We start from the raw sequence: 15,347 nt of genomic DNA on the forward strand, positions 1-15,347 counted from the left end.
GATTGAATGAGGGACAAGAGTATCTGTCTATGTCTGTCTGTGTGTATGGGATGTAGAATCCTGTTCATTCCAACTACTTCAAGATGAAAACCCATTTGTTGTGAAGATAATTATCAATAGTGTGGATAATATACAGCATCTAACACATCGTTTCTGCAGGTGGATTTTGTGTAGTTGTGGTAGAAAATGGACATTTTATACAGAAATTCCTGATTTTAATCACTCCACCATTAGTGGCCATGCCTTTAGTTGCCTGGGCCCTAAACTCTGGAATTCTCTCCCTAAACTTCTCGATCGCCACCTCTCTCTCTCTCCTCTAAGCTGTTCCTTAAAACTTGCCAGTTAGACCAAGTGTTTGTCCAGTGACCTAATATCTCCTTGCATGGCTCGGTGCTGGATTTTGTTTGATAATGTTCCTGTGATGCCATTGGGATGTTTTACTATATTAAAGGCACTATATAAATGCAAGTTGCTACTGTTTACCAGTCTGTTTAATCCTCTATATTTCATATCCCTAACTCATAGAATTTCTGTTGCTCAACTGCTTGAATAGTTTGACTAATACCAGGCCAGTTGATCATGAATATTTGTTTTATTTTGTTATTATGTCCTAGTGCTCATCTCACCCACCCGATTCTAAAAATGGAAGAACTGCAAACTTGTGTTAAGCGTCTTGTATGTAGCGCACACATCCTCTAATTCCTCTGAAAACACTCAACAAGCAATGTCTCCCTCAAATTCAGCCTGAGCAATGTGCTCCACTTGGTCATGCATTATTTATAAGGGAGTATGCGGAGCCACACAGACTAGTCAGGTGTAAGGATCATCACCAAGATGGAGCCTCTGTAATTAGCCTCAGCACCACTGGGTTTGGAGGCTATCTGTTGTCCAACATCATTCATTCTAGGGATGTGGGCGTTGCTGGCAAGGCTGACATTATTGCTCATTCCTAATTGCCCAACAGTAGTTTGCTACAACTGAGCATCTTGCCTATGCCATTTCAGGGGCAGTTAAGAGTCAACTACATTAGGGTGGGTCTGGAATCACATAAAGGCCCAGTCCAAATAAGGGCGACAGATTTCCTTCCCGAAAGGACATTAGTGAACCAGGTGGGTTTTTATGACAGTCGAACAACTTTATACTTGCTTATTTTGATGCCAACTTTTTATTTCCTAGATTGTTTGAACTGAGTTAAAATTCTCAAACTGCCAAAGGGATTTGATGTTCTCTGGATTGTTAGTCACAATTCCCTTTTTTATTCATTCGTGGGATGTAAGCATCACTGGCTAGGCCAGCATTTATTACCCATCCCTAATTGCCCTTGAGAAGGTGGTGGCGAGCCACCTTCCTGAACCGTTGCAGTCCCCGTGTGGTGTAGGTACACCCACAGTGCTGTTGGGAAGGGAGTTCCAAGATTTTGACCCAGTGACAGTGAAGGAATGGTGATATATTCCCAAGTCAGGGTGGTGAGTGACTTGGAGGGGAACTTGCAGGTGGTGGTGTTCCCATGTGTCTGCTGCCCTTGTCCTTCTAGGTGGTAGAGGTCGCAGGTTTGGAAGGTGCTGTCAAAGAAGCCATGGTGAGTTCCTGCAGTGCATCTTGTAGATGATTCACACTTCTGCCACTGTGCATCAGTGGTGGATGGGGTGCCAATCAAGCGGGCTGCTTTGTCCTGGATGGTGTCGAGCTTCTTGAGTGTTGTTGGAACTGCATTCATGGGGAGAGTATTCCATCATACACCTGGCTTGTGCCTTGCAGGTGGTGAACAGGCTTTGGGGAGTCAGGAGGTGAGTTACTCGCCACAGAATTCCCAGCCTCTAACTTGCACTTGTAGCCACGGTATTTATATGGCTACCCCAGTTAAGTTTCTGGTCAATGGTAACCACCAGGATGTTGATAGTGGGGGATTCAGCGATGGTAATAACATTGAATGTCAAAGGGCAATGGTTAGATTCTCTCTTGTTGGAGATGGTCATTGCCTGGCACAAATGTGGCACAAATGTTACTTGCCACTTATCAACACCACCCTGAATGTTGACCAGGTCTTGCTGTGTTTGGACATGGATTACTTCAGTATCTGAGGAGTTACGAATGGTGCTGAACCTTGTGCAGTCATCTGACCTTATGATGGAGAGACGGTCATTGACAAAGCAGCTGAAGATGGTTTGCTTAGGACACTACCCTGAGAAACTACTGCCGTAATGTCCTGGAACTGAGATGATTGACCTCCAACAAGCACAACCAACTTTGTGCTAGTGTGACTCCAACCAGTAGAGAGCTGTCCCCCTGATTCCCACTGACTCCAGTTTTGCGAGGGCTCCTTGATGCCCTCAGTCAAAAGCTGCCTTCATGTTAGGGGCAGTCGCTCTGATCTCACCTCTGGAGTTCAGCTCTTTTGTCCATGTTTGGACCAAGGCTGTAATGAGGTCAGGAGCTGAGCGGTCCTGGTGGGACCCAAAGTGAGCGTCAGTGAACAGGTTATTGCTGAATAGGTGCCACTTGATAGCACTGTTGATGACCCCTTCCATCATTTGCTTATTTTTGAGAGTAGATTGATAGGGTGGTAATTGGCTGGATTGGATTTGCCCGGCTTTTTGTGTACAGGACATACCTGCACAATTTTCCACATAGCCGGGTAGATGCCAGTGTTGTAGCTGTACTGGAACAGCTTGGCTAGGGGCACGGCAAGTTCTGGAGCACAAGTCTTCAGTACTATTACCAGAATGTTGTCAGGGCCCATAGCCTTTGTAGTATCCAGTGTCTTCACCGTTTCTTGATATCATGTGGAGTGAATTGAATTGGCTGAAGACTAGGGTGAAAGCAAAATACTGCAGATGCTGGAAATCTGAAATAAAAACAAAAAATGCTGGAAAAACTCAGCAGTTCTGGCAGCATCTGTGGAGAGAGAAACAGAGTTAACGTTTCGAGTCCGTATGACTTCTTCAGAGCTAAAGAGTAGAAATGTGATAAATTTTATACTGTTTAAGGGGGTGGAGCAAGATAGAAGGTCAGGGATAGGTGGGAGCTAAGGAGAGGTTGACAAAGGTGTCATGGACTCAAGACAAAGAGTGTGAATGGTCGTGGTAAAGACTAAAGAAAGTGCTGATAGTGGCATAAAGGTAAGATTGCAGAATGTGTTAAAAGCAGAACAAAGGTCAGCGCTCTGTAAAAGCACAACATAGAAACCAGCGATAGTAGGCTCTGTGGGGTCGGGGGAGGCGGTTGGGGAAAAAGAATAAAAAATGAATAAATAAGTAAAAAATAAATATATTAAAAATTAAAATATAAAAAAAAACCAAATGGATTAAAAAGAGGTCAAGATGGAGGACAGAGTTCATGGTCTGAAGTTGCTGAACTCAGTATTAAGTCTGGAAGGCTGTAAGGTGCCTAACTGGAAGATGAGGTGCTGTTCCTACAGTTTGTGTTGGGCTTCACTGGAACATTGCAGCAGGCCAAGGACGGACATGTGGGCATGAGAGCAAGATGATGAGTTGAAAGGGCAAGCGACAGGAAGGTCTGGGTCATGCTTGCGGACTGAGCGAAGGTGTTCTACAAAGCAGTCACCTAGTCTGCGTTTAGTCTCCCCAATGTAGAGGAGACTGCATTGGAAGCAGCAAATGCAGTGGACTAAATTGAAGGAGGTGCAAGTGAAGCACTGCTTCATCTGAAAGGAGTGCTTGGGACTTTGGACGGTGAGGAGGGAGGAGGTAAAGGGGCAGGTGTTGTACCATCTGCGATTGGATGGGAAGGTGCCGCAGGAAGGGGTGAGCAGTTAGGGATGATGGAGGAATGGACCAGGCTGTCACGGAGGGAATGGTCCCTACAGAATGCTGACAGGGGTGGTGAAGGGAAGATGTGTTTGGTGGTGGCATCATGCTGGAGTTGGCAGAAATGGTGGAGGATGATCCTTTCAATGCGGGGGCTGGTGGGGTGAGAAATGAGGACAAGGGGGACCCTATCATGGTGCAAGGAGGGAGGGGAAGGGGTGAGGGCAGAGGTGTGGGAAATAGGTCCGACATGGTTGAGGGCCCTGTCAACCACAATGGGGGGCAAACCTTGGTTAAGGAAGAAGAAAGGACATGTCAGAAGTGCCATTTTGGAAGGTGGAATCATCTGAATAGATTTTTGTGGGGTGTGTGGAACATTCCTTGTTCCAGCTCTACTCAGGCCCCCTCCCACAACTCTTTATTTGGTATGTCGATCACTGTATCGGTGCCACTTCACACTTTTGCCTGGACCTTGGGAATATTTGTCTATTTTACTTCCAATTCCACTGTTCTCTCATCTTTACATGGTCCATCTTTGAAACTTCCCTTACCTTCCTTGAACTCTCTGCCTCCATCTCTGGTGATAGAGTGTCCACCAATATTCATGACAAGCCCACCGACTCCCACAGCTACCTCGACTACAGCTCCTCACACCCCGCTTCCTGTAAGGACTCCATCCCATTCTCTCAGTTCCTCCGCCTCCGTTCTGATGATGCTCCCTTCCCAAACAGCGCTTCTGACAATGTCTTTCTTTTTCCTTAACCGAGGTTTTCCACCCACTGTGGTCAATAGAGCCCTTAACCGTGCCCGACTGATTTCCCACGCCTCTGCCCTCACCCCTCCCTCCCAGAACCGTGATAGGATCCCCCTTGTCCTTACTTTTCACTCCACCAGCCTCTGAGTTCAAAGGATCATCCTCCGCTATTTCCACCAACTCCAGCAAGATGCCACCACCAAATGCATCTTTTCCTCACCCCTCCGTCAGCATTTCCGTAGGGATTGTTCTTCCTGTGACACCCTGGTCCACTTCTAACGCCTCATCCCCTTCCCGCGGCACCTTCCAAGCAATTGCAGGTGCAACACCTGCCCCTTTACCTCTTCCCTCCTCACTGTCCAAGGCTCCAGCGCTTTACTTGCACCTCCCTCAATTTGGTCTACTGTATTTGCAGTTCCCAGTGCGATCTCCTCTACTTTGGGGAGTCTAAATGCAGACTGGGTGACCGCTTTGCAGAACACCTTTGCTCAGTCTGGAAGTGTGACCCAGACCTTCCTGTCGCTTGCCATTTCAACTCACCATCCTGCTCTCATGCCCACATGTCCATCCTTGGCCTGCTGCAATGTTCCAGTGAAGCCCAACGCCAACTGAAGGAACAGCACCTCATCTTAAACATGGAGTTAAACAACTTCAGACCATGAACTCTCTCCTCCTTCTTGACCCTTTTTTAATGCAATTTTTTTTGTTTTTTTTTACTTTAATTTTTATTTATTTATTCATTTTAAAATCCTTTTTCCCCGACCCCACTCTCCGCCACAGGGCCATCTGTCACTGGTTTCTATGTAGTGCTTTCACAGAGCACTGACCCTTGTTCTGCTATTAACACATTCTACTATCTTACCTTTATGCCACTATCAACACTTTCTTTAGTCTTTTACCACAACCGTTTACACTCCCTTTGTCTTGTGTCCATAACAATTTGTCAATATCTCCGCAGCTCCCACCTATCCCTGACCTTCTACCTTGCTTCACCTGCTCCACCCTCTCTTAACCAGTATAAAATCTATCACAGTTCAACTTCTCTTTAGCTCTGAAGAAGTCGTACTGACTCGAAACGTTAACCCTGTTTCTCTCTCCACAGATGATGCCAGACCTGCTGAGCTTTTCCAGCCATTTTTGTTTTTATTGTGGCTGAAGATGGTTGCAAATGCTTCAGTCTTGTGTTTTGCACTGATGTACTGGGCTCCCCCATCATTGAGGATGGGGATATTTGTTGAGCTTCCTCCTCCAATTAGTTGTTTAATTGTCCACCACCATTCACAATTGGATGTGGCAGCACTGCAGAGCTTAGATCTGATCCGTAGGTTTGGGATCGCTTAGCTCTATCACTTGCTGCATTCACTGTTTGGCACACAAGTAGCCCTGTGTTGTAGCTTCACCAGGTTGACATCTCATTTTTAGGTATGCCTGGTGCTGCTCCTGGTATGCCCTCCTGCACTCTTCATTGAATCAGGGTTGACCTCCTGGCTTGATGGTGATGGTAATGGTAGAGTGGGGGATATGCTGGGCCATGAGGTTACAGATTGTGGTTGTATCCAATTCTACTGCTGCTGCTGAATGGCCCACACAGTGCCTCATGGATGTAGTTTTGAGTTGCTGGGTTCGAAATCTATTCCATTTAGCCTGATGGTAATGCCACACAACACGATGGAGGTTATCCTCAATGTGAAGATGGGATTTCGTCTCCAAAAGGATTGCGCACGTCTTGGTCACTTCTACCAATACTGTCATACACAGATGCATCTGCAACAAGTAGACTGGTGAGGATGAGGTTTAAGTAGGTTTTTCCCTCTCGTTGGTTCCCTCACCAGCTGCCTTAGGACTTGGCTAGCTCGGTCAGTAGTGGTGCTACTGAGCCACTCTTGGTGATGGACATTGAAATCCCCCACCCAGAGTACATTCTGGCCTTTGCCACCCTCAGTGCTTCTTCCAAAAGATGTTCAACATGGAGGAGCACTGATTCGTCAGCTGAGGTGAGATGGTAGGTTGGTGGGACAGGACGTACCCAGTGATGGTGGAGTCTGGGTCATTATCTGTAAGGTATGATTTTGTGAGGATGACTATGTCAGGCTGTTGCTTGACGAGTCTGTGGAACAGCTTTCCCAATTTTGGCACTAGCCCCCAGATGTTAGTAAGGAGGACTTCGCAGGGTGGACAGGGCTGAGTTTGCCATTGTTGTTTCCAGTGCCTAAGTCGATGCCGGGTAGTCTGTCCAGTTTCATTCCTTTTAGATTTCGTAGTGGTTTGATACAACTGAGTCGCTTGCTAGGCCATTTCAGAGGGCAGGTAAGAGTCAACCGCATTTCCTTAAAGAAACAACCATAGCTTTCTCCTGACCCAATCAGTGTGTTTCTCTTTAAAACACCTGTACGGTTTAATCTTGTAAAGTGGTGAGTTACTAATCTCTACAACCTCTCTAGACAAAGTATTCCAAAAACAGACCAGGGAAGACATACTTTCGAGACTCTCAACACCATCCAGGGCAAAGGAGCCCACTTGTTCAGTGCCCCATCCACCAGCTTAAACATTCGCTCCCTCTACCACCAACACACACTGATGGCAATCTGTATATCCATAAGATGCAGCGACTCACCAAAGCTCCAAAGCTCCTTCGCCAGCACCTGCCAAACCTGTGACCTCCACCACCAAGAAAGTCAAGGGCAGCAGATGCATGGGAGGAACACCACCACTTGCGAGTTCGCCTCCAAGCCACACACCATCGTGACTTGGAACTATGTCGTCGTTCCTGCACTGTCGCTGGGTCAAAATCCTGGAACTCCCTCCTTAACTGTATTATGGGTGTACCTAAACCACATAAACTGCAGCGGTTCAAGACGGTGGCTCACTAACACCGGCACTTTCTCATGTACAATTGGATATGGACAGTCTTGCCAGCAACACTCTCAGCCCAGAAATGAATTGGAAAAATATTTCCTTTGGTCCAGCCTGAATTGGCACATTTTCAGTCCACTTCTGTTGCCCCTACACTGAATCCAATAACCTGGATTGAACCTCGACATGCCCTCAGCCTAACTACTTTGAATATTTCCATCATGTCCTCACAGAGTTCTCCAACATTGGATACGCCTCTCAGTGTTCATCGCTAAGACTCGCACTCAATGTGTTCCCTTGTGCAAGATACCCAAGTGTGGCCACACCCTGGGGAACCCTATGATGGAGTCAATGTTAGTGGGAGGGGAAGGGAAGGTGTTATAGAATGAGCAACTCTCTGTCAGGGAGTTGCATGGACATAAAAGCAAAACACTGGATGCTGGAAATCTGAAATAAAAACAGAAAATGCTGGAAAAACCCAGCAGGTCTGACAGCGTCTATGGAGGGAGAAACGGAGTTAACGTTTCGAGTCTGTATGACCCTTCTTCATCTTAAGTCCCTTAAACTCCCTTTGAAATTTAACAGCTGAAAAGTCAAGTCCTTACCTATCACCTAAGGCAAATCTTAAAACCCATCCTATTTACTTGTAATTCCAACTTCACCATTACAAATTCATTTAGCACCTTTACCTTTCATCCCTCAGTTCCCACAGACAAGCTGTCTTTACCAACCTTCCCCCAGTTTAATTAACCATGGACACACACACAGCCTTTACAGAATACCACCATATTCCCAAAAATATTACAAAAAATAACATCCATCTCAGAACTCCTCATCCTCCATCTGTTATCCTCTGTGAATACATCACTTATGTCCATTGCTCTTGACATCTGTGCCCACTTTCAACATGAGAACTGAGTCTCGTCCAAGCAGCATTGCCTGGGACTGCAGATCTCAGCTTCACCTGGGAGCTTTTCACCTGCATCAGGGAAAGTACCATTTGGTTCAAAGCTGTGGCTCTTGCCGGGATGGGAGGTAGGAATTGTTTCATCGATGGAAGCAATGTTGTTGCAGCTTCAAAGGAACTGGAGCATTAGAATCCGAGCTGTTGGTTAGTGGAACAGAATTGTTGATATGTGTTTTTGAACGGGAGACACAAAGGATTGAACATTCTGAAATTTATGTTCTAGACTTCCTTAGAGAAGTGGAAGGTTGCATTGGTTTCCAGGAGTTTCAGATATAAAATATATATTGCACATGTGGGAGTTCAAAAGCAATCATAATTTCAAACATGCATAAAACAGCTCAAGCGCTCCCTCTACAGACTTTATAACTTACTTCATGTAGCATCACCATTACCAACATACACAAATATACTCACATACATTCATATACAGACACACATTCTCACACGTATACATATGCACGTACAATACTCGCATACACACACAAATAAATTGACACATATATATTCAGACACATATACTCACACACATACTTATACATACACATATATGCTCACACTCAGACACACAAATATACATACCCTCACACACTCATTAAAACCAAGAATCAGGGAGTATTTCACAGCTGGGATGAGCACTCATGTGGGCCAATCAGGTCAATTACTAGGATTCATGAGGTTACAGCATAAATACGACAATAAAATTTCCTGTCACTTTACCCAGTGCTAAAACTCTGAAATAAAAACAGAATGTTGGAGAGCCTACATTAACCTCTTTCACACACTGACTCACCTGTTGCAGTTATTTGAAAATTCCAGACACAAAATCCAGGATTTATTTTCTAATTTATACCGAAGTCCACTGCTCCTCCTTTCCATTTGTTTAGGTGTTTGGGGGTGGGGCAGTTGATTCATCGTTCACAATCCTTCCTCAATAAACACCAGCCAAAAAATGCCCCTATTAGTTGGTCATTTAGCTGCATGCTGTTTACAGAGTGTTACTGGTGGAGAGTGACTGCATTCGCTTGTGTAGCAGGAGTGTAATTCAGAAGTAATTCACTCTGAAACACTTTGACATTTACAGTGCAATTTTGCATATCTAAGTGCAAGTATTACACATCACGTTTCCCCTACCTGTGCAGTAACTTAAAACTAGAATTTTGTGCCTTTTATTTGTCCCTGGGTTCTGTAGTCTGCAAACATTGATATGTGAAGCGACCATGAAGTTATTTGAGTTGAATTAATCTAGTTATGTGCTATGCTCAAGAGAGCAGGAGACAAGAGCATGCTTGTTCCTGCAGTGGAGTCATGTTTATAGCCTGTGTTCCATTGGTCATTCCTTTGCCCAACCACCTCGTGCCAGATAATATCTTTCTTGCACCTCAGCCGCCAATTCTCTGTCTTCCAGGTTTAGAATCGCTACGAGACAGTGCTCACTCCACCCCAGTGCGATCCACCTCACACACGGATGCTTTTGGTACCCGTACTGCAGGCAAGACCTCCTCTGCCGAGGGCAGTGAACTGACATCCGTGATAGCAGACGAGCTTTACAGCCCAGCCAACAGTGTCCTGCCCACCCCAGTGTCTGACCCCAGCCTGGAATCAATCCTCCCTCGGCAAACTAATGGCAGCACCAGCAACTGTGGCATCGAGGAGGAGAAGGAGTGTGACATTGGCGCCCCAACAGAGCCTGAGGAGCCAGCCAGAGGGGCTAGTGCCTTACCTGAAGGTGTTAGTGACAGGGCCGAGAGGGAACAGGTGAATACATTTGTTTTAAGTGTGGTCCGTTTGCTGCTTGTGACAGTTGGCCTCCTCTTTGCCTTGCTCCTGCTCCTGATAGGTCTTACAGAGTCAGATATTGACGTTGCTTTTTTACGTGATATACGACAGACGCCTGAGTTTGAACAGTTCCATTATGAATACTTTTGTCCCCTCAGGCGATGGTTTGCCTGCAAGGTGCGGTACCTGCTAAACCTTCTCATTGACACCTGACATCACTCAACCTGAGCTATCGGCCCAGGGACATTGAGAAGACAAGATGGCATCAAGTATCCAACAGTCTGGGCTCCCCTCCTCCCCTCTCTCTGTGTGGCACCATCGGGCATGTAAAGCCACCTTTAATGGATGAATTCAACCACTGATGGGAGACTTTGTGAATCATCAAGATTTCAAGAAGGAATTTTAAACAAGGAGGGAAATCTACATTCAACCCCCCCCCTGCCCCTCCACCCATAACTAATATGAAGTTCTTGAGACTGTTGTGCTATATAAAGTCTGTTAGAATAAGTGATTAACTATTAGTAGCCCCCAGGAACCGAGTAACAAAGTGTGGAGTTTTGTTATTGTGATGTTGAAGAGGTGTTCTGTCTCCTGACTTTAATAAAAGTACAGAGACTATCCCATGATATTAATATTAGTAACAACCACAAGCCTCCATGTTTAAATATATCCAGTATTCGGGTTTAGTGAAGAGAGATTTTCCCTCAGAATTGTTAGACTTTTAATGTTTGTTAATCATTTCCTTGTAATATTTTAACAATTTGACAAAAAAAAACTTATTTTGTTTATTGAACGCTTAACAGCTTCATGGGACATCTTTAAAAAATCCCTGGATAGTCCCCTGGAAATTTTTTTCCACAGACTAGAGCAATATATCTGCAAAAAAAAAAACTGAAAATGGAAGCTTTGTTTGAGGATGCAGACTGTTCAACTGGTTTTTAAGATTGGAATAAAGAGAAGGCAGGGAGCAATGGTGAGTGATTTTTATTGCGCACGTTTCCCAAGATGTTATTTGGAGGATACCGCAATGCAACAGCAGAAGCTGCAATCAGAGCACAGACATCACAAGTGCCTTGGATCTGTGAAATGTGAGGATGCAGTGAGCAGCTTTCATTCATCCTGGCAGCCCCCATCAGGAGTCATGTCTCTCTCTCGCTCCCTTCCTCAACCAACTCTGACAATGAGAATTGCACGAGCAAAAGAAATTGAGACTGAAAGGCCCCATTATATAAAGGCCTAAAAAGATAAAGCGTCAGTTAAAAGGAGCACTTCACTGGTGTGTTCAAACATGCACAAGTGTGCGCATCTATCAGGTAAGGAGGGTTCTGCCTTTGTTTATAACAATTGTACAGGTGATTATGATTCATGAGGCTGTTGGGCAGTTAGGATCTGCGAGCCACCTGTCTTGTTCTGTTATTTTTTAAAAGTTAAGTAACAATGAAAATATTTGTGCCAAAGCAAAAAAAAGCAGTTTTCTTGGTTTTAAACGTGTTGCTTTTTAGGCCAAAGTTGGTGCAAGTACTTTGTTAAATAGCTCTGTGAAATAGTGTACAGTAATATTGCCCCAAATCCACAACACACACCCCTCCTCCCATTCATATTCACAAGGATGATACCACAATTGAGAGGTTGTAACTAATAAAGGCTGAACAAGGTGGGGTGCTTTTCTCTGATTATGAAAGAGCTTGATAGGGTAGACATAAAGAAGGTATTTCCATTTGCTAGAGAGACCAGAGTTGGAGGCTATCAATATAAAGTAGCCACTAATATATCCAGTAGGAAATTCAGGAGAAACGTCTTTACCCAGAGAGCGATAAGAATGTGGAACTCACCACAAGGTGAGTAGAACAGGACAGATAGACGAGTACACGAGAAAGGAAGGGAAGGATATGCAGGTAGAGCGAGGTGGGAGGGGGCTCCTGTGGAGCATAAACACTGGCACAGACCAGTTGGGCCAAATAGCCAGTTTCTATGCTGTACCACCTGTGTAGTTCTATACAAATGCTAAGAATGGTCCCTGTGAGTCACTGCTAATAGGGCACAGGACAGGGTGACGTAGAGAGAGCTTTGCTCAATCTGCAGAACAAAGCTCCTGAGTGTTCATGACAGCGTACAGCACGTCCATCTTTACAGAGAATTAAATAACCGTTCCAAAAAGTAAACAAATGAAAAGTTAATATGAAATTTAACTTGATGGAAGTGATTTAAAACCTATTAACTGGAGGAACAGCGCACTCCTTAGTGCAAATTTGAGAAAATTCCACCCAAGTGCAGTAGTGGGCGGGTAAAAACGCCGGCCACAATGGCGGCTTTTCATGCTGCATTGTCCTGGACCCGCCTCATTATTTATGCTCTCCCGGGAAACATATCATTCCCATGGCGGGCATGCTCTCATTCGCCCGCCCGCCATTGCCCCGTCTGCTGCATCATGCTGGGCGCCATGTTTAAAGTCCAGCCGCAAGCACATATCTCAGTGCTTCCAGCTCACCACTGCTTCCAGCTCACCACTGCTTCCAGCTCACCACTGCTGCACGGAAGATATGGCCCTGAAACTGAAGACGACTGCAGGCCCCCAGTTTAATGACAAGTTTCTCGAGCGACTTTTGGGTGCTGTGGAGGCCCTCTGGCGTGACCTGTAACCCCACCCCCCCCCGCACTAGCTGCAGGATGGGCAGCAATGTGACCAATCTGGCTTGGGAGGCAGTGGCAGCACTAACGCCCTTCAGAAGAGGACAACACCCAGTACCGCAAGAGGATGAATGAGCTCCTCTGTTCCACAAGGGTAAGTCTCTCTTTTCATCACTCTCAACTCTCACACTCACAAACGCAGCACACATCCACAGGGCCCTCACTCACTGGCAGTGCAAGGGACATCACCATTCACTCTCTCACACTCTCCGTCATTGTCCTCATCCCATCCATGGGACCACTCAACACCCACACTGGCCAGGCATACTTATCATCTGGCCTGGCAGGCATCCTGCTTACACTTTCTCCATCTCTATCCATGCAGGACAAGCTGGCGCACAAACATCTGCAGTGGTTCAAGAAGGCAGCTCACCACCACCTTCTCAAGGGCAACTAGGGATGGACAATAAATGCTGGCCCAGCCAACGAAGCCCACATCCCGTGAATGAATAAAAAGAGGTCACAGACTGGTGGAGGAATGCCCAAAATCAAGGTCCTCACGAACTTTGAAAACAGAGCCATCCAGCTGGCTGGCGACGATCTGGACCGGTCCTGTGCTGCCGGGGAGGTTGGCGTTGCTCTACCAAGTGTGGATCCAGCAGTGCAACATCCATCAGACAACCATGCCATGAGAGATGTGTCCTCTTCCACAGGCCAGTGCCATGCACTAATTATCTCCCCTTGCTTTCGCAGGCACATCTGCCAAACAGCCGACAGAGTCCATGATCCAGGGCCTCCAATCAAGCCCTGAAGAAACCTCGGAGGAGGAATCTGAAGGCACCCTCCCTGATGTCCCATCACAGCGCTCACCCACACCCTCCACCAGCAAAGAGACACACACCTCGGTGGGACCTAGCTTTAGAGTAGCCTCGGGGTCACAATCTGGTGAGCACATCGCACTCTCTGATCCACAGCAGGTGGAGGCAGGGACTTCCCAGGTCCCCGGCATACGGAGGACTGCTGGGGGTCAGAATGTTGCTGAGTCTGAGTCAGATGATGAGCCTCTGGACTTGGTCATGTCACAGTTATTGGAGCTGCAAAGGCAAGCTCAGGAACATCAGTAAGGGATGTCTGCTGCACTCCTCAGGTTGCAAGGCATGATGGAGCAGTCTGTCCGCCTTCACTCTGATGTGATAGAGCTGGAATTGCCAACGCACCGAGGTCAACACTGATAGGATGGCGGCCGCCATGGAGACCATGGTCCAGCAATTCGCTCCTGCACTGGCTCAACTCCATCGCTGGTGCCATAGTTGGCCTCCAACAGTGTGTATGTGAGAGGGGTGCAGGGCAACTCGATCTCACTCCAGCTACCCCTGCTCCTCAAGGAGTCAGCCTGGGGTCCCCGGGCACCCATAGGGAGGAGGATCTGCAGGTACACACTCCGGGCCCATCCATCCAGGTGGTTCTGAGAGTGTCCAGCCCATCTGACTCCCCTCTTCCTGTGACCTCAGCAGCTCTAGCTCCATAGGCTGAGCGGGGACGCCACTGTCACACGGCAGGTCCCGAAAGCAGGCCCACGCCCTGTGGAGAGGTCACCTGTGAAGTCCAGCACCATGGTCACCTGCACAGCCATCGGCAGTGGATGTCTTCCATTTCCCAATGTTGCCAAATCCTGCAGTAACTAGCAGATGTGAGCGACCAGTTTCCTAGACATTCGCAGTTTTCTGTGACACTGGTTCTCGGTCATCTGCAGGAATGAAAGGCAGTGTCCATAGACCCTGTGTGTCGCTAGGCTCCGGCCTGCGACGGCTCACTGTGGCTCTTGGGCAGCGTGTGCGGGTGTCCCAGTCACCCCGTCTTCCAGAGGTTGCTGCTCCTGCCTCTGCGCAGCCAGGAGCCTCAGTCGCTCTCTTCTCCGTCTTTTTCCATGCTCTGTAGGCCATCAGGCATACAGCTAGTTCACCAGGCTTCATGATCCTGATGTTGTACTCCTGCAGGATGAAAGAGCGAGTCGCATGGGTGTACTAAGAACCTGTCCTGGTTAAGTGCGATGGCCCCTTAACGCTTCCCAGAAAGTGCCGGCCACCACTTGGATGGCCAGAAATTAGTGCGCTGCATGGCTGCCCTGTTAGCTTGAACCATGGGGGAGACTGGTCCAAACCAGCTTGCTGATACTGGAAGAGGCTGTAAGCATCTCCAGCAGTGACTGCTACCTGGCCAGCTTTAGTGAGATTGTACAAAGTGTGCAGTCTAACTGCTCCGCAGTCCACAAAAGTGCTCATGAATTTGAAATCTGTGCCGGAAGTGGGGCAGCTCTAGAGAACTTGGTGGCACCTTGATGCCTCTGCATTGCTTGAGTGGGCAGATAAGCTAGGAGCCCAACCCCAATCATATCAATGTGGTTGCGCCTGAACTGTCTCAGTTGCAGAGGAATGGTCACTTTCTACAGGTTTCCCAAATGCATGGCCACTTCCCTCTCCCACCCGACACCCCCGCTCCATCCCGAATGCTTGTGCGCTATATTCAACGGCAGAGCTGCCCTTGCACCCTCACAAGTTGCCTCGATGCCAAGGTCGCACTTAACCCCCGCTCCCCCTCCAAG

The 15,347-nt window shown here is 47.1% G+C and overlaps 1 protein-coding gene across 5 annotated transcripts in view; it reads left to right on the plus strand.

Moving 5' to 3' along the window:
* Nucleotides 1-11,086, plus strand: part of frmd5a (FERM domain containing 5a) — a 215,921-nt gene extending 204,835 nt beyond the window's left edge. For 3 of the 5 annotated variants that reach the window (XM_078530133.1, XM_078530131.1, XM_078530134.1), the window contains one exon: nucleotides 9,747-11,086. In XM_078530133.1, the coding sequence (XP_078386259.1) occupies nucleotides 9,747-10,330 (584 nt within the window). In that variant the 3' untranslated portion in view covers nucleotides 10,331-11,086. The remainder of the gene's footprint in view (nucleotides 1-9,746) is intronic. The other 2 variants (XM_078530135.1, XM_078530132.1) reach the window with 1 other exon arrangement.
* The last annotated feature ends 4,261 nt before the right edge of the window (nucleotides 11,087-15,347 follow it).

Source organism: Cetorhinus maximus, chromosome 26 (assembly GCF_964194155.1).
Source record: "Cetorhinus maximus chromosome 26, sCetMax3.hap1.1, whole genome shotgun sequence".
Taxonomy (NCBI): domain Eukaryota; kingdom Metazoa; phylum Chordata; class Chondrichthyes; order Lamniformes; family Cetorhinidae; genus Cetorhinus; species Cetorhinus maximus.